Source organism: Heloderma suspectum, chromosome 5 (genome assembly GCF_057233095.1).
Source record: "Heloderma suspectum isolate Gila_16-S chromosome 5, 16-S_ref, whole genome shotgun sequence".
NCBI lineage: Eukaryota > Metazoa > Chordata > Lepidosauria > Squamata > Helodermatidae > Heloderma > Heloderma suspectum.
Genome location: NC_139462.1, coordinates 233,667,885 through 233,690,005, shown reverse-complemented (window position 1 = coordinate 233,690,005; position 22,121 = coordinate 233,667,885). Strand labels below are relative to the sequence as shown.

General features: G+C 47.1%; 2 protein-coding genes across 3 annotated transcripts in view; both read right to left on the bottom strand.

Annotated features, from left to right (window-relative positions):
- LOC146345364 (GTPase IMAP family member 8-like) overlaps positions 1-21,930 on the bottom strand; it is a 59,230-nt gene extending 37,300 nt beyond the window's left edge. Inside the window, exon 1 of the mRNA XM_084860103.1 lies at positions 20,192-21,930. The gene's annotated coding sequence lies outside the window, so the exon portion shown is untranslated. The remainder of the gene's footprint in view (positions 1-20,191) is intronic.
- LOC146345363 (GTPase IMAP family member 7-like) lies at positions 5,577-22,019 on the bottom strand. 2 transcript variants are annotated; one of them, XR_014792538.1, is made up of 4 exons: positions 21,930-22,019; positions 13,360-13,420; positions 9,883-12,334; positions 5,577-6,275 (listed from the first exon to the last, which is right to left on the bottom strand). XR_014792538.1 is itself a non-coding variant. In XM_084860147.1 (3 exons), exons 2-3 carry the CDS (start codon positions 13,406-13,408, stop codon positions 11,598-11,600), a joined length of 786 nt encoding a protein of 261 aa, XP_084716273.1. In that variant the 5' UTR covers positions 13,409-13,420; positions 21,930-22,019; the 3' UTR covers positions 5,577-11,597. The 2 variants fall into 2 exon arrangements, 1 of the variants encoding a protein (XP_084716273.1); XM_084860147.1 differs by having other exon boundaries at positions 5,577-12,334.
- Positions 22,020-22,121: the final 102 nt, after the last annotated feature.

Genomic DNA, 22,121 nt, shown 5'->3' with positions numbered 1-22,121 from the left:
CACAACAGGCATGAGGTGGGTATGTTCTGTGCTCTTAGAACAAGTTATGATGGAAATCTATAATACACAGAGTACTCTGAACCTCACTCCTTATCTTGAGATGGCCATTCCTTCAGTCTTTACCTCCTTCCAGCTTTCATTTTCTTGTTTGTGTTGGTTTCAGCTTTCAACCAACAAGCATAGGAAACTGTACAAAAAGAGGAGTGTGCTACCTGAAAGCAACTAAAGCTCATCACAGAATGTTTGTTCATCATTTTTCCATGTCCCATTTCTCCATTCAGATTGAAACTGGCACTTCTGATGAAAATGTACAAATTCACTGCACTTAGCATTCAGAAACACCCACTGCTAGGTCATTTAAAATGCTGGAAAGCTTAAGCTACAACAATACCATTTGATTCAGACTCAAATGATAAAAATAATTTCTCAAATTCAGTTAGGGTTCTTGCAGCTTGGGATTTGATACAGGGGAGTGATATGAAGTTTATCATTTGAGTATCTGTAGCCACCCAGCATTAATGTTCTGAAGCTGAGTATGAATGTGTTCCCCTGTTTTTGGTCTAGGGCTGTCATAAAAATCTCTAACTCTAAAACTGTTAAACAGCTGGCATTTGACACCCCAAAGGATTAGTTGTATTTACAAAGATGCCGGCCCATTGTGCTGGAGGCACTGCAGTGAGAGGGGAACCTTTTTCATATGCGGGGGGTTGTAGGACCTCACAGGCTTTCTGGAATCAAGACTTTAAGAAAGCAGGGGAAATAACAAAGAAGAGAATAGAGAATATTCCCCAGCACTTGGTCTGCTCACAATTTATGAAGGAAGGGTCTCTCTCAGGCATAGGGAATTGCTAGCTGATCATTCCCTTGTCGGGGTGCTGGAGCCTGAGCACCTCAATGATGTCATGAGCTAAACCGTGAAGGGACACCCAAGATGGGAAGGTTATGGCAGAGAGGTCAGACTAAATACGATCCCTGGGGAAGGAAATGGCAACCCACCCCAGTATTCTTGCCATGAAAACTAAATGGATCAGTACAACTAGAGATATGTCGCTATACCATCGGAAGATGGGACTCCCAGGTTGGAAGATGGTCAAAATGCTACTGGGGAGGAACAGAGGATAAGTTCAATTAGCCCCAGATGTGATGACGCAGCTAGCTCAAAGCCGAAAGGATGGCTAGCAGCCGATGGTGCTGGTTGTGAACGACAAATCCGATGTTCTAAAGATCAACACATCATAGGAACCTGGAATGTAAGATCTATGAGCCAGGGCAAATTGGATGTGGTTATTGGGGAGATGTCAAGATTAAATATAGACATTTTGGGTGTCAGTAAACTGAAATGGACTGGAATGGGCCACTTCACATCAAATGACCACCAGATCTACTACTGTGGACAAGAGGACCACAGAAGAAATGGAGTCGCCTTCATAATTAATAATAAAGTGGCTAAAGCAGTGCTTGGATACAATCCAAAAAATGACACAATTATCTCAATTCGAATTCAGGGTAAGCCATTTAACATCACAGTGATCCAAATATACGCCCCAACCACAGATGCTGAAGAAGCAGAAGTAGATCAGTTCTATAAGGATCTGCAGCACCTACTGGATAGTACGCCAAAAAAAAGATGTTATTTTCATTACAGGAGACTGGAATGCTAAGGAGGTAGTCAAACGACACCTGGAATTACAGGCAAGCATGGTCTGGGAGAACAAAATGAAGCAGGACATAGGCTGATAGAATTTTGCCAAGACAACTCACTGTACATAACAAACACTCCCTTCCAACAACCTAAGAGAAGACTTTATACATGGACTTCACCAGACAGTCGGCACTGAAATCAAATTGACTACATCCTTTGTAGCCAAAGGTGGCGGACATCTATGCGGTTGGTAAAAACAAGACCTGGAGCTGATTGTAGTTCAGATCACGAACTTCTTATTGCACAATTTAGAATCAGACTAAAGAGAATAGAGAAGACCCACAGATCAGTTAGATATGAGCTCACTAATATTCCTAATGAATATGCAGTGGAGGTGAAGAATAGATTTAAGGGACTAGATTTAGTAGATAGGGTCCCGGAATAATTATGGACAGAAGTTGGCAACATTGTTCAGGAGGCGGCAACAAAAAACGTCCCAAAGAAAAAGAAAACCAAGAAGGCAAGATGGCTGTCTGCAGAGACACTGGAAGCAGCCCAAGAAAGAAGGAAAGCAAAAGGCAACAGTGATAGGGGGAGATATGCCCAATTAAATGCAAAATTCCAGAGGTTAGCCAGAAGAGATCAGGAATTATTTTTAAACAAGCAATGTGCAGAAATGGAAGAAGATAATAGAATAGGAAGGACAAGAGACCTCTTCCAGAAAATTAGAAACATCGGAGGTAAATTCCAGGCAAAAATGGGTATGATCAAAAACAAAGATGGCAAGGACCTAACAGAAGCAGAAGAGAGCAAGAAAAGGTGGCAAGAATATATGGAAGATCTGTATAGGAAGGATAATAATATCGGGGACAGATCTGACGGTGTGGTCAGTGAGCTAGAGCCAGACATCCTGAAGAGTGAGGTTGAATGGGCCTTAAGAAGCATTGCTAATAACAAGGCAGCAGGAGATGACGGTATCCCAGCTGAACTGTTTAAAATCTTGCAAGATGATGCTGTCAAGGTGATGCATACCATTTGCCAGCAAATTTGGAAAACACAAGAATGGCCAACAGATTGGAAAAAATCAAATTATATCCCCATAGCAAAAAAAGGGAAGCACCAAAGAATGTTCAAACTATCGAACGGTGACACTTATTTCACATGGCAGTAAGGTGATGCTCAAGATCTTGCAAGGTAGACTCCAGCAATTCATGGAACTAGAATTGCCAGATGTACAAGCTGGGTTTAGAAAAGGCAGAGGAACTAGAGACCAAATTCCCAATATCCGCTGGATGATGGAGAAAGACAGGGAGTTTCAGAAAAACATCTATTTCTGTTTTATTGACTATTCTAAAGCCTTTGATTGTGTGGATCATAACAAATTGTGGCAAATTCTTGGTGGTATGGGGATACCAAGTCATCTTGTCTGCCTCCTGAGGAATCTGTATAACGACCAAGTAGCAACGGTAAGAACAGACCACGGAACAACGGACTGGTTTAAGATTGGGAAAGGAGTACGGCAGGGTTGTATACTCTCACCCTACCGATTCAACCTATACGCAGAACACATCATGCGACATGCTGGGCTTGATGAAGCCAAGGCTGGAGTTAAAATCGCTGGAAGAAACATTAACAATCTCCGATATGCAGATGATACCACTTTGATGGCTGAAAGCGAGGAGGAGCTGAGGAACCTCACGACGAAGGTGAAAGAAGAAAGTGCAAAAGCTGGGTTGCAGTTCAACCTCAAAAAAACCAAGATGATGGCAACCAGCTTGATTGATCACTGGCAAACAGAGGGAGAAAACGTGGAGGCAGTGACAGACGTTGTCTTTCTAGGCGCAAAGATTACTGCAGACGCTGACTGCAGCCAGGAAATCAGAAGACGTTTACTTCTTGGGAGGAGAGCAATGACAAATCTTGATAAAATAGTGAAGAGCAGAGACATCACGCTGACCACAAAGGTCCGCATAGTTAAAGCAATGGTATTCCCCGTAGTAACCTATGGCTGCGAGAGCTGGACCGTAAGGAAGGCTGAGCGAAGGAAGATAGATGCTTTTGAACTGTGGTGCTGGAGGAAAATTCTGAGAGTGCCTTGGACTGCAAGAAGATCAAACCAGTCCATCCTCCAGGAAATAAAGCCAGACTGCTCACTTGAGGGAATGATATGAAAGGCAAAACTGAAGTACTTTGGCCACATAATGAGAAGACAGGATACCCTGGAGAAGATGCTGATGCTAGGGAAAGTGGAAGGCAAAAGGAAGAGGGGCCGACCAAGGGCAAGGTGGATGGATGATATTCTGGAGGTGACGGACTCGACCTTGGGGGAGCTGGGGGTGGTGACGGCTGACAGGAAGCTCTTGCGTGGGCTGGTCCATGAAGTCACGAAAAGTTGGAAGCGACTGACCGAATAAACAACAACATGGTGGTAGGTGCTCTCATAAAACTGGCAGTGAAATGGACGGCTGAGGTGGCTGAGCAAGAACAATCCTTATGCAGCTGGAGGTTGAAACTTTGAGACATTGCTTTAATGGAAAAGCTTATAAAACAAATTTGGGCCCAGTGTGTATTGGTTTCCATTCATTGAATATGCAGCACAAAATAAACTGGACCTCATTTTTCTATCCACTCATAGCCTTACCCTCCAGGAACTGGTCTAATCCCTTTTTAAAGCCTGAGTCTGAAGTCATCATGACATTTTGGGGTAGCCAATCCCACCACTAAAATAGCTGCTTTGTGAAGAACTTCCTTTGATCTTTCCTGAACCTCCCACCAATCAGCTTCATGGTATGACCCTACTGGGTTTAGGGGGGGGGGGGGCTGAAAGAGAGAGGGGAGGGAGAGGGGGAGAGAGAGGGGGAGAAGAGGGAGAGGAGCAGGGAGAGAGAGAGGGAGAGAGACTTCTCCCTATGTCCCAGTCATTGCCCCCCCTCCCAACTGTCTGCCTTGGGTACCCACCTTCCTGGCTTGTTCCCCCCCCCCCCCCCGGCAGCAGCTGCGAGTACAGGAGGTGCAGTTTATGCTGAAGGACTGAAAAAAGCTGCACTGGCCAAAATTTTGACTTCCACACAACTGTTAAAAGTATTAGACCCTCCCTCCATATTTTGACTCTCATACACCACAGACTATTAAACACAGCACGCGCGCGCGCGCACACACACACACACCATTGCCACTGGTCAGGTGTTTGCTGCAGCCTTCCCTGCATGTTCTGTTTGCTGTGATGTTCTTATAATCCTGAAAATCTGAGTCTGGTGAAGCAACAGACCCGCAGAGTGGAATGGGACCCCAAAGAGTCGTCTCATTCACCTGTGCGAAAGAGCAGGATTCCTCGACCTGGAGGTAGATCCCTCAGCCAGTCTTGGCCTTGGGGTAGGATCCTCCCAAAGGAGCACATCAATCCACCAGCTCCAGCCAACACCAACAGAGTTCACTTCAGATGAGGCAAACTCAGTGGCATGGGGTGGAGACTTGGCTGAGAAGTTCTCCCCTCCTCTGTTTCCTTCCTGTGAAATGGGAATCAGAGTGAAATGATGTCCATCCTGCGGGCAAACACACTGATGGTGCAATCCTATGCATGTTCAGACAGAAAAAGGCCCTACAACATCTACCATTCCCCAGCCAGCATGGTTGGCTGGGGAATGCTGGGGGTTGTGGGGCTTCTTTCCCAACTAAGGATGCATAGGATTGCACCCTAAAGGTAAAGCAATACTCAGTTTCAGAATGCTGAGCTTTCCTTTCCTTTCGGGTGCAACTCTTCAGTAAATGAAGCACCAATAAAGAAAGAAGGGTATCCATGTAGATGTGTAGCCTCTTGCTGTGTATTGCATCTGAGTGTGGAATATGGGTAGCTTTGCCTTGTGGCAGAGCTTGACAGCCTTTTCATCTCACCCAGTTCTGAACCTTCGTAGAGGGGCAGGCACTCAGCTCATGCTCAGAAGAACACTGCACCTAAGTTGTTTTTTTTTTAAAAAAAAAATAGAGATCTCTGTATCTTTAACAAGGAGAGCATTTATTAGGATTAATGGATTGAACAGAAGCATTGCAGAAATCAAAACATTCTAGCATCGGTTAAACTGTACGTGCACTCAGTAAGACCAGGGCATCACGAAGAAAAGGAGGAAGAGGGTGTCCTCTGGCATCTAGTGGGGAACTCGGCTAGTCCAGCAGAGAGTTGGACGGAGTCAGCAGATATAAGGGAACCTCTTCAGTCCCGTTTTTGAGCAGCCAGCTGATCATTCATGGCTGTAGAAAGTGCAATCTTTTGAAGATGGCCTGTGTTTTTGTTTATGTTTTTATTTATTTACAATATTTATATATCACTCCACATCAAAGATTTTGGAGTGGTGAGCAACAAGGTAAAAGAATAAAACTCAGAAGGTGCTGAAACCAAGACAATGCTGGTGCCTGCCTGACCTCCAAAGAATTCCACAAGAACGGGGTGACTACACTGAAGGCTCTCTTCCTGATGGACTCCAACCCGGCCATATGTCCATGCGGAAGCCCCAGGAGCAAGCCCTCCAGTGACCTAAGTGCCAAGGTAGGTTGGTAAGGGAGAAGGTGCTCTCTCAGGTGTCCTGGTTCCAGGTTGTTTAGGGCATTGTACACTAGTACTGATCCCCTTCATGGATCACTGCCTTGTTGTGGCGAAGGGGCTTGCGTAACTCAGTGAAGCCATAAGCTATGCCGTGCAGGGCCACCCAAGACGGACAGGTCATGGCGGAGAGTTCTGACAAAACGTGGTCCACTGGAGAAGGAAATGGCAACCCACTCCAGTATTCCTGCCAAGAAAACCCCATGGAACATATCACAAGGCTAAAAGGTATGATGCCGGAAGATAAGCCCCTCAATTCTTTAACTCAATTCTTTAAGGGGGAGGGAGAGGGGGAGCAGGAGGGAAGGGGAGGGGACTTTCTTCTTTTTTCTTCACTTCCTTTCTTCCTCCTTTTTCCCTTTTCCCCTTTTCTTTTTTCTTCTCTCTTTGTTATTGTGGTGTCCTCATCCGAATATTGTTGTTGTTCAGTCGTTCATTCGTGTCCGACTCTTCGTGACCCCATGGACCATAGCACGCCAGGCCTTCCTGTCCTGCGCTCTCTCCCGGAGCGTGCTCAAGTTCATATTCATTGCATCTGTGATGCTATCTAGCCATCTCATCCTCTGCCGTCCCCTTCTCCTTTTGCCTTCAGTCTTTCCCAGCATCAGGGTCTTTTCCAGGGAGTTTTCTCTTCGCATTAGGTGGCCAAAATATTGGAGCTTCAGCTTCATTATCTGTCCTTCCAATGAGCACTCAGGGTTGATTTCCTTTAGGATGGACTGATTTGACCTCCTTGCAGTCCAGGGCACTCGTAAGAGTCTTCTCCAGCACCACAGTTCGAAAGCATCAATTCTTCGGCGCTCAGCCTTCCTTATAGTCCAGCTCTCACAGCCATACATTACTACTGGGAAAACCATAGCTTTGATTAGACGGACCTTTGTCGGCAAGGTGATGTCTCTGCTTCTTACTATGCTGTCTAGGTTGGCCATAGCTTTCCTCCCAAGGAGCAAGCGTTTTTTAATTTCATGGCTACAGTCACCGTCTGCAGTTATCTTGGAGCCCAAGAAAGTAACATCTGTCACTGCTTCCATTTCTTCCCCTTCTATATGCCAGGAAGTGATGGGGCCAGATGCCATGATCTTTGTTTTTTTAATGTTGAGTTTCAAACCAGCTTTTGCACTCTCCTCTTTCACCCTCAACAAAAGGCTCTTGAGATCCTCTTCGCTTTCTGCCATTAGGGTGGTATCGTCTGCATATCGGAGGTTGTTGATAATTCTCCCAGCAATCTTAATTCCGACCTCTGATTCATCCAACCCGGCATTTCTCATGATGTACTCTGCATATAAGTTAAATAAGCAGGGTGACAATATGCAGCCTTGTCGTACTCCTTTCCCAATTTTGAACCACTCGGTTGTTCCATGTCTGGTTCTTACTGTTGCTTCTTGACCCTCGTACAGGTTTCTCAGGAGACAGGTAAGGTGGTCTGGTACTCCCATCACTTTAAGAATTTGCCACAGTTTGTTGTGATCCACACAATCAAAGGCTTTAGCGTAGTCAATGAAGCAGAAATAGACGTTTTTCTGGAATTCTCTTGCTTTCTCCATGATGCAGCCAATGTTGGCGATTTGATCTCTAGTTCCTCTGCCTCTTCGAAACCCAGCTTGTACTTCCGGTAGTTCTCGGTTCGCATACTGCTGAAGCCTAGCTTGTAGGATTTTGAGCATCACCTTGCTGGCATGTGAAATGAGCGCAATTGTGCGGTAGTTTGAACACTCTTTGGCGTTGCCCTTCTTTGGAATTGGAATGTAAACTGACCTTTTCCAGTCTTGCGGCCACTGTTGAGTGTTCCAGATTTGTTGGCATATTGAATGCAGCACTTTAACAGCATCATCTTTTAGGATTTTAAATAGCTCGGCTGGAATACTGTCATCTCCGCTAGCTTTGTTGTTACTAATGCTTCCTAAGGCCCACTTGACTTCACTCTCGAGGATGTCCGGCTCAAGTTCAGTGACCGCACTATCATGGCTATCAGGGACATTCAGATCTTTCCTGTATAGTTCTTCTGTGTATTCTTGCCACCTCTTCTTAATCTCATCTGCTTCTGTTAGGTCCCTGCCTTCTTTGTCCTTTATCATGCCCGTCTTTGCACAAAACGTTCCCTTGAGATCTCCAATTTTCTTGAAGAGATCTCTAGACTTTCCCATTCTGTTGTTTTCCTCGATTTCTTTGCATTGTTCATTTAAGAAGGCCTTCTTGTCTCTCCTTGCTATTCTCTGGAACTCTGCATTCAGTTGGTTATATCTTCCCCTTTCTCCCTTGCTTTTCGCTTCCCTTCTTTCCTCAGCTACTTGTAAAGCCTCATCAGACAGCCACTTTGCTTTCTTGCATCATTTCTTTTTCTTTGGGATGGATTTCGTTGCTGCCTCCTGAACAATGTTACGGACCTCCGTCCATAGTTCCTCAGGCACTCTATCAGGTCTAATCCCTGAAATCTATTCCTCACCTCCAGTGTATATTCATCAGGGATATGATTTAGGTCATACCTGAACGGTTTAGTGGTTTTCCCGACGTTCTTCAATTTCAGCCGAAATTTTGCAAGAAGCAGCTCATGATCTGAGCCACAGTCAGCTCCAGGTCTTGTTTTTACTGACTGTATGGAGCTTCTCCATCTTTGGCTGCAAAGGAGATAATCAATCTGATTTCGATATTGACCATCTGGTGACGTCCATGTGTAGAGTCGCCTCTTGTGCTGTTGGAAAAGAGTGTTTGCTATGATCAGCATGTTCTCTTGGCAAAACTCTATTAGCTTTTGTCCTGCTTCATTTTGGACACCAAGGCCATGCCTGCCTGTTATCCCGGTGATTTCTTGACTTCCTACTTTAGCATTCCAATCCCCTATGATGAAGAGGACATCTTTTTTTGGTGTTAGTTCTAGAAGGTGTTGTAGGTCTTCATAGAACCGATCAACCTCAGCTTCTTCGGCCTCAGTGGTTGGGGCATAGACTTGAATTACTGTGATGTGGAATGGTTTGCCTTGGATTCGTACTGAGATCATTCTATCATTTTTAAGATTGTACCCCAGTACTGCTTTTCCCACCCTTTTGTTGACTATGAGTGCTACTCCATTTCTTCTAAGGGATTCTTGCCCACAATAGTAGATATGATAGTCACCTGAATTAAATTCGCCCATGCCTGTCCATTTGAGTTCGCTGATTCCCAAGATGTCGATGTTCAATCTTGCCATCTCATGTTTGACCACCTCCAGCTTACCTTGATTCATTGATCTGACATTCCAGGTTCCTAAACAATATTGTTCTTTACAGCATCGGATTTTCTTTTCACCACCAGACACATCCACAGCTGAGTGTCCTTTCGGCTTTGGCCCAGCCGCTTCACTCTTTCTGGCGCTACTTGGAAATACCCTCTGCTCTTCCCCAGTAGCATATTGGACACCTTCCGACCTGAGGGGCTCATCTTCGGGCGTCATATCTTTTAGCCTTGTGATACGTTCCATGGGGTTTTCTTGGCAAGAATACTGGAGTGGGTTGCCATTTCCTTCTCCAGTGGACCACATTTTGTCAGAATTCTCTGCCATGACCTGTCCGTCTTGGGTGGCCCTGCACGGCATAGCTTATGGCTTCATTGAGTTACGCAAGCCCCTTCGCCACAACAAGGCAGTGATCCATGAAGGGGCAGAATATTGTACTGTTGGGAAATTGAAGTATTGATTAGGTTGTTGTCATGGTGGAGAGTTCTCCGAGCCACAGCGGCCACTTGGGCCTCCAGTGACAAGGATGGATCTTGGAGTACTCCCAGACTACAAACCTGATCTTTCAGAGGGAGTGCAACCCCATCTAGGACAGGCAATGAGCCTGTCTCCTGGACTCAGGAACCACTCATCCGCAGGGCTTCCATTTTGCCAGGATTCAGCTTCAGTTTATTGGCCCTCATCCAGCCCATTACTGAGCTTAGACACTGATCCAGGACTTGCACAGCCTCTCCTGATTCAGATGTCACAGGGAGACAGAGCTGCATTCATCAGCATGCTGGTGACACTTGGCTCCAAAGCACTAATGCCTGCTCCCAGCAGCTTAATATAGATGTTAAACAACATTGGGAACAAAATGGTGCCCTGTGGCACCCCATAGATCAATTGCCAAGGGGCTGAGGAATAGTCACCCAATGTTACTCTTTGAAATCAGCCCTGTAGGTAGGACTGGAACCACTGTAGTGTAATCCAGTGCCTCCGATACCCATCCCACAGAGTCAGTATCAAAAGTCGATGCAAGATGGAGCAGAATTAATAGGGTTGTACTCCCCCTGTCCCTCTCTCAATAAAGGTCATCCATCGGGACAGCCAAGGCTGATTCAGTCCCATAACCAGATCGAAAACCGGACTGGAATGGGTCTAGATAATCAGTACCCTCCAAGAGTGCTTGCAGTTGCTCTGCCATGACCCCCTCAAGTACCTTCCCTAGAAAAGGGGTAGTTGCAATTGGGTGGTAGTTGTCTAACATCATTGGTTCCAGAGCCGGCTTCTTCAGGAGTGGCCGTACTACTGCCTCCTTAAGGACAGCAGGGACCACCCCTTCCCATAGGGAAGCAGTTATCACTCCCTGGACCCACCCAAGCAATTTTACATGCTTAATAGGCTAAAACTGGCCAACAGCCACCTGCTTCCCATGCAAGCACCTCAGAGTTGCTGTCAAGGAATATTCTAAAAAGCTCAAGGTGAAGGGCAAAGATACAATGCTGACCATCCAAGAGACTCTGGGTATGTTTGGATGGAAGGAATGCAGGCCTGGAGACGGAAGAGTCAAGGTTGGGCAGAATTGAGAACCTTAAAAGCTGGATATTGTGGGCCAGGGAGTCAATAAAGTGTGTGTGTGTGGGCGCGCGCGCGCGTGTACTGAGGTCCCAACTAGATGTGACATCTGAGACATGTGAATGCATGTTAGATTTTGTTCATATTTTGAAGCCATGGGAAGGAGGGAGCAATCTGGATCAGTGTGGTGAAACATGGAGAGGAGAGGAAGTTGAACCCCATTGCTGCAACCCAGAGAATCCTTCAATGCTGCTATTAGCTGCAGAGGGGAAGTATAAACACAATAGGGTGCCTGTACATGTTTCCCTCTGAGAATAATAAGTAGGAGGAAATGATTTGTATTTGGCAGTTGGTATATGGGGTGGGGGAGAAAGGCTTAAACCACCTGATGTGCCATGGCCCTGATCCAAATCATCCACCCCTCCCCCTGGCTGCTTTTAGCAACAACATGAGAGATGCACTCATATCTAGTTGGACTCGAAGTCAACTAAACCCTTGGTTGGAAATTTCCAGTCAAATTAGACTCTACTGCTCTACAACAACATTCATTTCTTCTTCTTTTAGGGACTTGAATTGGAGGGTCTTTCATGCAACTATTAGAGTATGTTGCATTTTTTGGACTCATGACGCTTCCGCTCCTCGAACATTTCTTTGTAGTTCTCAGCCATTGCTATGTTCTGCTTAAACATTTCTTCTTTGAACTTCTTGAACAATTCTTCCTCCATCTGTTCCTGATCCTTCTCTAGCATTTGTTCAGCATAATATAGAGCCTCTCTGTTCCTTTCCACCAGGCCATCGATCATACGAAGCAGTTCGGCAACCTGCTCCTCCCTTTCCTGGCCTTCAGCCCCGTTGCTGAAAGTGAGGAACCGGCCGCCACATTGAGCAATAATATTCTGAATTTCGTTATCTCCCTCCAACAAGAACTCCTGGAGAGGTTTCTTACCTAGCTCATCTTTGTGGGTGAACAAAATGATCATGTAATCATTTACTTTAAAGCTGAAAATGGTTTTGATTAATTTATCAACCTGCTGGCTGAAATCACCCAGCTGAATGACTTGTATAATGGCATGTGGACCTGGGTAGCTGTACTTCACACATGTTTTAACTTCTTTGCTAATCTTGTCTTCTGGAACACCATTGTCATAAAACCCAGGAGTATCAACAACCACAATTTTCCTACCATCTATTTTAGTATGCTCTCTTTTACACTGTATTGTCACTGAAAAGGATGGCCCAGAAGTCTTAAATTTGTTATCCCCCAGAATGGTGTTTCCTGTGGCACTTTTCCCAGCTCCAGTTTTGCCAACAAGAGCGATCCTCAGTTCAGGTTCTACAAGAAATAATAATACTAATAAGTAAGAGAATGTAAGACACTGCCACACAAGGTCAACTCAATGCGGTCAGTATTGTTCTGACCTATCAGCAGCAGGAACTAAGGATGTGAGAACCCATCCCAGCTTGGGTTCTCTGGGTGCCCCTGAGCTTTCCCTCCACTCTCTGGCCCTCCGGGCTGCAGTCGAGCACCCCCTCTATGCTCGAGGAGCAGCCCACAACTTACCCAGGCCTGTTCGTCTCTGTGTCGACCGCCATGTTTTTTAAAAAATGGTGATCGGCAGCACTTGCCCATATACTCAAAATAGCTCTGTGAACTAGAGTCTATGGTCAATTCACAGTGCTTTTTGTGTATAAGTCTATGTGCCCACGCCTTCCATCAGAAGAGTATGCCTCCTTAAGGACCCCCCCCCACCCCTGGCCTAAAGGTAAGTGCTTCTCCTAGTTTCTGTGGCCTCTCTCCTGAGCGCTGCCTGCACTGTTGGACTGGCATGGTGGTGTGGGAGGAAGACGTGTCAGGTGAATTGGGCTCCGGGGCGGGACGGCATCTGTGAGGATCCTGCCTCAGCTTCTGCAGGCTCATGACCATTAGCCTCAGGTTTGCTACCAGGAACCCCGTTGCCAGCCAGTGGTAGAGCAGCTCCAGACCAGCCAAGCTTATCTGTCTGTGAGCTTGAGGGGCCATGGCAGGTGCCCGCCTGCCCAGAGTGGCCAAAGGGATGCCCAAGAGAGAGCTAGGTGTGCACTGGGGGTCTTCACACCCCTCCGGGCCCGCAGCAATATACCAGCCTCTCCTCCTCCCCTCCACACAGTCATGTGTCTTTCACAAGAAATCGATAGTGTCATAGAATAGTCATAGAACAGTAGGGTTGGAAGGTGCCTACAAGGTTACAATACACAATACCTACTATTATTTATAGTAGGTAAATAAATAATACAGAACAATGTACACAACTTTAATTTTGCTATAAAATAAGGTTGGTTTGAGTTGACACAGTTCAGTTAGCTTGATAAAGGCCTCACCTCTGCTACTTTCATCCATATTCTCACAACTAGGATAAGACAAAGCCATTATTCAGGATTTCTAGATGTAAAAGACACAAAACAAAATGAAGCAGAGAATCAACTAAAGAGATGCCTTCCTGATGAGCTGGAGAAATATGCCTCACAAAATGTTGCCGCACACAATTTCCCTTACCTAGACAGAAAAAGAAGCAATTCTGGTTTACAGAAGAATTGCCTTAACTGCCCCCACCACCCACACAATCAGTGAGAAATCATATGCTACGTGACGTGCTCTCATAAGACCCATGTACAACCTCACACATGTTCCAACAAGACCCACACACCCGCTCATAAGACATTTTTACACATTGGCAAATTGAACATCTCTGGCTAAGTAGGTGATTCCCACCCAAAGAGATCCACGCTTAGAGAGAATCGAAGAGGATGATGCTATGATGTCACATTTATTGAGGTTTACACAGAGATTCAAATGCACAAGCTGACATTGGGGGAATTAGCTGAGCAAATGGATTTGTTAACAGTTGCACCAACTGGGGATGCTCCAGCCTTCACCAGGTTATGCCTTGATGGGGAAGTTAGCTGCATTCTGGACAAAGGTGTTCTCCAGGCTTAAAAGTAGTTTTTGATACTGTGGGAAGAAATCTCCCCAAGGCTCGAAGCACACACACACACACACAAAGAGGGGAAAGAAGGAGTGGAGGCTATCATTTGTACTAAGAACCTCCAAGAGCAATATATCTTTCCCTGGGCTGAAGCCCTTTGTTGAAGACAAGAACTAGCAAACGTTGCAACTCCAGGTCTCAAATGAGAGGAAGCAAAACAGGAAGCCTTGACTATGGGAGGCAAGACACCTAAGGATAGCACCTTGCTCTGGCAAGCGAGGAGTGTCGTGATTTCAGTGGGAAGGAGGCTGGTCCTTCAATGATTTCAGCATGGAGCCTTTCTTCTGGGAGGAGAAACTTGAGTGATTTCAGCAACAGCATGGCACCTTACCCCTGGGGGGTGAAGCACCTAGTGATTTCAGCAGCAGGGTCCCATGCCTTTGGGGGGGGGACTCTCACTGCCCAAACATGAGGGGTTTTATACAGTTCAGAGACATCACAACTTGGATGAACCAGACCATGCTCCAAGTACTGGAAATGGTACTACTTGCTATGTGACTGAGAGCATCTCTACACCAGCCTAAAATCCTGCATTTAAAATGGGAGAAGCTTTCTGCTTCCATTTTAAATGCAGGATCACAATGACTCCTGTTTTCAAATGCTTCCTTTCCCCCCTCCCCCTTCCCCTCCTTCTCCCCATATCTGAGTCTTCCAAATCTTACATTGATCTTGCCCCTCTTGTTGCCACTTTTCCTCTTTACATGGAGGGAACTGAAGTGGAACACAATGGGATAATTTGATAGCTCATTATCTGCTATCTATTTAAAAATGGAACAAAGGGCATTTAGTGCAGGAGACGCCCTGGAGGTTCATGGTGTCATCTAAAAAGCCCGCAGACTTCCGTGAGAGAGCCATCTCAATTGCAGGATAAAAGCTCCATGTGAAGAAAGCCAAATACTGAGCTGGCCCTTCATCCCATATAACAAAAGAGGGGGCTTGGAGATGATGGCTGTACTTGCTGGAAACAAAAGACTTACTTGGGCCTCCTCACTCCTGTTAACAAAAGTTGTCCTTTCACATTAATGGCTGTCTGAATGACACACACCAAGGCTGGAGTGTAGCAATGGGAGCCCAATGCAAGTTGTTGACCAGGTACTTTACCAGCTGTCACTCTTGGTATTGTATCTTCAGCCTATCACGTGGCAGTGAAGGCAGCAAAAAAGGAATATTATGCCGCCTCCATCGCGTCTGCAGAGTGCTGTCCCAGGAGGCTGTTCAAAGTGGTCCGGAGCCTGGTTGGTCCTGTGGCTCCGGAACCACTGGAGCATTCTAAGGCCTCCTGTGAGGCCTTGGCAAGGCACTTTGCAGATAAAATTGATCAGATTTGGTGTGTTACTCTGCACGCTGTGGATACAGTTAGTGAGCAAGAGGCGGCCTGTGGCAAACCGGTTTTGTGGGATTGGTTCCAGCTTCTTCCTCCTGATGAAGTGGACAAGGTGCTTTCATCGGTACGGCCGACCACCCGCTTACTTGACGCTTGCCCATCTTGGCTCATTATGAGCTGCAGAGAGAGACTGGGTGAGGGGATCAAGGCGGTGGTGAACACCTCCTTTGAGGAGGGAGTGATGCCATCAGCCCTCAAGGAGGCAGTGATAAGACCACTCTTAAAGAAGCCCTCCTTGGATCCTCAAGTTTTGAACAACTTTCGCCCAGTCTCAAATCTGCCATTTTGGGGCAAGGTGATTGAGCGGGTGGTGGCGGTGCAGTTGAAGGCACACTTGGAAGAAATTGATTATCTAGACCCATTTCAGTCGGGCTTCAGGCCTGGGCATGGGACAGAAACGGCCTTCGTCGCCTTGGTAGATGATATGAGGAGGGCTCTGGATAGGGGTGAATGCTCCTTCCTTGTTCTCCTCGACCTCTCAGCAGCTTTCGATACCGTTGACCACGGTATCCTCCTGGACCGCATGGAGGGGTTGGGCATTGGGGACACCGTATTGCGGTGGTTCCGGTCCTTCCTCTCCGGCAGGTACCAGAGGGTAGCACTGGGAGAGGAGGTTTCGGACCCGTGGCCACTTACTTGTGGGGTGCCACAGGGTTCCATCCTCTCCCCGATGATATTTAACATCTATGTGAAGCTGCTGGGGGCTATCATCAGGAGGTTTGGGGTGCAGTGTCATCAATATGCGGATGACACGCAGCTCTGCCTCTCATTTAAATCTTCACCAAGGTTGGCCGTAGAATCCCTGTCCAAATGTCTGGAGACGGTGAGTGGCTGGATGGGGAGGAATAGGCTGAAGCTGAACCCTGACAAGACCGAGGTACTTTTGGTGGGAGACAAGAGGAGGCTGGGGGATGTTGACCTGGTGTTGAATGGGGTACGGCTACCCTTGAAAGACCAGGTCCGCAGCCTGGGGGTCATTTTGGACTCCCAGCTGTCCATGGAGGCTCAGGTGTCAGCTCTGAGCTGGACAGCGCTGTATCAACTCCATCTGATACGGCGGCTGCGCCCCTTCCTTCCCGACCATCTGCTCCCATCGGTAGTACATGCCCTGGTCTCCTCTCGTTTAGACTACTGGAATGCGCTCTACGTGGGGTTACCCTTGAAGACGGTTCGGAAACTGCAGCTGGTACAGAACGTGGCGGCTCGCCTGATTAAAGGCAGCCGCCGGCGAGATCACATCACTCCAGTGCTGAAGGAGTTGCACTGGTTACCAGTTGTTTTCCAGGCCAAATTCAAGGTGTTGGTTTTGACCTTTAAAACCCTATATGGTTCCGGCCCAGCCTATCTTAAGGAGCGCCTCCAGCAGCACCAGACAGGCCGCTTAACAAGATCAGCCTCGGATGGCCTTCTCTCTGTCCCATCAGCCAGGACAGCTAGACTGGTGGGGACGAGGGAAAGGGCCTTTTCTGTGGTGGCCCCCACTCTGTGGAACTCCCTCCCTAGGGAACTCCGTCATGCCGCCTCCTTAATGAGCTTCCGTCATGCATTAAAAACGTTGTTGTTCAGGCAGGCATTTGGGGTGGGTTAGGGTATTTTAGAAAATGTTTTTATTGTAGAATTTTATTGTTTTAAACTGTTTTTATTGTATGTTGTACATCGCCCAGAGTGGCTGGGTGACCAGCCAGATGGGCGATTAATAAATTTAATAATAAATAAATAAAAATAAATATTCAGCACATTTATGTTCTGCTCAATTTTTGTTGTTGTTGTTCAGTCGTTAAGTCGTGTCCGACTCTTTGTGACCCCATGGACCATAGCACGCCAGGCCTTCCTGTCCTCCGCTCTCTCCCGGAGCAGAGCATGCTCAAGTCCATATTCATTGCATTGATGATGCTATCCAGCCATCTCATCCTCTGCCGTCCCCTTCGCCTTTTCTTTCAATCTTTCCCAGCATCAGGGTCTTTTCCAGTGAGTTTTCTCTTCACCCCCCAACTTTGCCATGGAGTGTGCATTTTAGGAAGTCTTTTAGAAACTGAGTTGCTGCATCTAGTCATGTGATCACTTTCTACCCCATTCCTGTGCCTTTCTCCTACCTTTGCTGAAGCTGGAGATGACGATGCCTGGCTTGTTAGCTTTGTCTCAACATGGAGTCATTACTGTTCACTCAAAAGAGAGCTATGCATAACACATCTCTATCTCACAATTGAAGAGTCACTCTGCCTCCTCCAAGAGGTGTTTATGCTCAGCTTTTTATGAGGCCTTTAAGGAAGCATTTAGCAACAGAATTATGGAACTGAGGTTCAGCCACTGATGGCTCCTCTGTACTTGTAGTTGGGGTCTAGCATTCCTATTAGAGGTGTGCAGCAGATTCAGCCAAATCCTCAGCCTGGTCCTTAATCACGCTGATTCAGACAGATTCTGGAGATGTTCAAATCAAAGCAGGGGTCCTGCACAGTGGACCAAACTGAATCTGAACCTCTCAAAGCTTTGTTAGTGAGGGTGACGATGGCATAGGCCTGGTTCATGCTAGGGATGTTGGAGAAATCCTCCACGGACCCCAAGGAGGCCAGATTCTATTGAATCTGCCCCCCCCCCGAAGTCCGTGGAGGATCGGATCTCCTACCTTGTCTTCCACCGCGAAGTCCTCGCTGGTGGATCCTCCCTGCCGCCGGCTCTGAAGTCCTCCCTGCCGCCGGCATCCACTATGACATTTGTGTCCCTGCTCTTTAACGTGATAGACTACGTAAAGATTTACGTAGCCTATCACGGTAAAGTGCAGGACGCAAATGGCGTCTGCTACGCTGGACGCTATTTTAGGGATGTCAGAGAAATTTGCCACGAATCTCGGGGAGGCCGAATGCCAGCACATTCGGCCCCCCGAAATTGGTGGCGAAACGGTCTGCCCCCCCCGGGATGGGACTTATGTTGGGCGAATCTCCCTGGCGGCGGCTCCAGCAGCAGTTCGGCGGCTGTGGCGGCCGGTCTTCCGACCGGCTGCTGCCTCTGCCATTTCCAAGTTAAAAAAAAAAAGCGATAGGCTACGTAAATCTTTACGTAGCCTATCACGGCTGAGTAAAAAAAACAAAAAAACACCGCACGTACGCAAATGTACGTTTTGCATTCCTTATTTTGGCACACCTAGTCTACATAAACATTTACGTAGACTACGGTGAAAATAAGGGGAAGGGGAATGCAAATAGCATAGCGTCTACACTATTTGCGTTCCCCTTATTTTCGCCGTAGTCTACATAAATGTTTACGTAGACTACATGTGCCAAAATAAGGAACGCAAATGGTGGCGCCCATGGGTGCCGCCATTTGCGTACATGCGTTTGTTTGTTTTTTAACTCAGCCGTGATAGGCTACATAAACATTTACTTAGCCTATCACGGCTGACTGCAGGGACGCAAATGGCGGCGGCTATGGCCGCCGCCATTTGCAGACCCAGCCGGCCAGGATTTGCGGCGGGAGGGACGGGGCGCCTCCCCCCCGGCCAGAATTTTTTGGGGGGGAGGGACGGGGCGCCTCCCCCCCGGCCAGAATTTCAGGGGGGAGGGATGGGACGCCTCCCCCCCACTGCAAATCAACTTTCGTAAAAGGTAAGTGACTTTCATACATCCCTACGCTATTTGCGGACGAAGACCGGCTGTGGCCGGAACTCCTGCAGCAGCTGGCCCTGGCCAGCAGCTCTGTGGACTCGCCACAGAGCGGAGCCAGCTGAGGAGGATTCCGGGGGGAGGACTAGATTGCCTCCCCCCTGTGGACCCCCCAGCAGACCCAGGTAAGTGGGGTTCGTACACCCCTAGTTCACGCATAATGCTAACCCATGGTTTATCTAAACCATGGTTTGTTGCCCTATCCAGGGTTTGTCTGGCAGATTATTGAACAAACCATGGTTTATTTGTTTTCTTTGTCCCTGGGTTGTTTGTTTCCCTCCTCCTTTGCCCGCTCCCTCCTGATAGCCCAACCACTTTTGCAGCATTGCAGAACTGACATGTAATGAGGCTATATTTTTTTTACCGCTCTTGCCTGTTGCCTCTGTAACCTAATGAGCAACCCACAATTTAATTGTTTAAACAATGAACAGTTTGCAACCCAGCAACAAAGCATGGTTTCTCTTTGTGGGTTGTTCATAGTTAACAACCCATAGTTAACAACCCTGGGTTCACATATAACAACAACCTGTGATTCAACAAACCATGGCTAATTAAACCATGGTTTGTTCCTACTTGTGAATCATGTCATAGATGGTCACTGGGTTCACACAACATGACAAGCCATGATAGAACAACACTGCTATGGGTTGTTGTGTCGTGTGAACACAGCAGGATGGATTAAGTGTGGGTTGCAGTTTTGTGACTGATAAGTCAACGCTTTAGAGTCCTCACTGATTGCTCCAGTTAATGATTTTGCCAGGGCTTCTCCAATACCAGTGCTTTGGGAGAGGGATGCTAAAGTAATGCAGTAATGGGCATCTTCCAGAGCTTGAGGACACATTGTCCCCCTGGGGACCACACCCCTGCCTGCTGCCATGCTGCCAATATTCTGAGGCTTCCAGGAATGTGATTTTATTTGAAAATACGATGTGTACCTTTATTTGCTGTTACCATGCTACTGAATTTTGGTGGCAAATTGCCTCTTTTTTTTTGGCACTGCCCATTCAATGCCCTGAAAGGAAACATGGTCCAGTACTGAAGTGTCTTCTTTTCAAAGATTAGCCAGTTAAACTATCACCTGGACCCCGTCTCCACAACAAGAGAAGGAGAAGCAAAGGGAGGCTTACCTGGATTGTTTCACGGAATCGGCTTTGGTGCACTTTGGTCCACGCACGGCTCCACAAGCGAGTGCACTGCTCCAGTATAAGTCGCTTCATAGAACATACTTCCAGGTGGGGTGGGGGGGATTGGAGTAAATGTCATCAGACTGGCAGGGGCTGCTCAACCAATAAGGAAGCTTCCCCCCCACCCTGTCCAGGCTCTCCCTTTTCCTTCCCCTGATATTCCCATAAAGCAATGGGTGGGAGCTTAGCCTCATTGACCACAATGGGAGTTACTTCTGAGGAGACCCCTTCCCCAAGCTATGCCCGATTCTGCCAATTTTTCCTCTCCCCCTCTAAAACCACTATCTCACATTGTCACTATCACATGGGAGTGCGAATGCACAACAGTGACATAGTGAGAGGTAGGGGGCATCGCTGTTGCTAGACAAATGTGTGATGGTGACCTAGTGACATTGAAAACCCCTTTGTCTGTGTGATTTTTTAAAAACCTTCCTTTCTGGATGGGTGATTTCTTCCATGTCTCTATGCCTCTATCACACTCACATATTTGCTCTATCACGCAAGTGCTCTATCGCACAATATCACAATTGCGTGATAGAGCAAGGACGTGATAGAGGCATAGAGACATGGAAGAAATCACCCATCCAGAAAGGAAGGTTAAAAAAAATCACACCTACAAAGGGGTTTTCAGTGTCACTAGGTCACTGTCATGCATTTGTCTAGCAACAGCAATGCCCCGAATAGTGGCAAAGTGAGGTAGTGAGACAGGGAATATAGGTATTGCTGGACAAATGCGAGACAGTGACATACTGAGATAGTGAGACGGGGTCAAGGAGGTGTCAGTAGGTACTGTCGACAAAAGCACTATTTCAGTTTAACACTTAATTTTTTAAAAAGAAGTTAGAGGCTGCCCTGAGCACACCTATGCTTTGTGGTGATGGCCACCAGAGTTTAGGGGTAGGCAGGGTGGAGTAAATGCCATGAGGTAGCGCAGAACTCTGACAGCCAGCCCTGAAGTGGTGGAAACATTGGGGAAACACAAGCAGGGAAAACATTAGGGAAACACCTCTTGACTGTGGTCAGTGAGGTGAAAGATACACCCCTGGGCAGGGCTATCATGCTGGAGCAAATGCAGAGGGTGGTGCACACCACAACAGAAGCACAGACAAGCCGAATTAAGGAAAACAATCAGACTAAAAGTAGTCTCAGAAGAACCATTTTTTTGGCACAAAACTCCAGAGGGGCTGCAAGACGGCCACGATGTCATGTATCCCTAACAGTGTCCAAATGCAGCCAGCTCAAAGTAAGTTGCTTGTGGAGACACCCCCCTGGGTATCCCCTGGGGTCCCCTTCGTTCTTTGAACCTCCACCTGGTTGTTTCTTAGAAGCATGGCTTTTGTAATGCTTAGCTGAACAGCCAAAATTCAGTCAAAAACCTCTGTGAGTTCCCTATTCAGTCCCCAGAGCCAAGCCACTGCAGCCCTTGTTGTAGCTACTTCCTGACAGTGCCCAGAGCCATTACACTGGTGAGTGGTGGTTGAATCTATAAGTGCCGTTGAGTCCAGCCACTCAATGCTCTTTCTGATCATGGGACCCAGCATGGGCAGACACTCCACCAAGCAGGTCCAAGACCTGTCTGGGGTTCACTTAGCTCACAGGCTGTTCCCATGATTCACCGTTGCAAGGAGGCTACGCACTGTATCGCCACAAGAAAAGAAAAACCAGCCAGCCAAATGCCAACCTGTGAGTCTGTCTGTTGTGTGGGGCTCCTTCTCGGGCTCCTTCCACAGGTCTCCAGTGCTTCTCTGAGAGCAGTGAAAGATCAAAAGCAGTTCCTGTTGAATTTACTAGTTTCACTTTGACTTAGCAGCTCTCCGTTAGCCAATAGATAGGCAAAAACGTATCTCAGGAACCAAGCTAGCTTATTAGAAGG

Excerpts from the sequence above, each read along its gene's own strand:
- LOC146345363 (XM_084860147.1), bottom strand. The coding sequence starts at position 13,408 with ATGGCTTTGTCTTATCCTAGTTGTGAGAATATGGATGAAAGTAGCAGA. Across the intron at positions 12,335-13,359 it reads TATGGATGAAAGTAGCAGAG|AACCTGAACTGAGGATCGCT; the intron begins GTGAGGCCTTTA and ends TATTTCTTGTAG.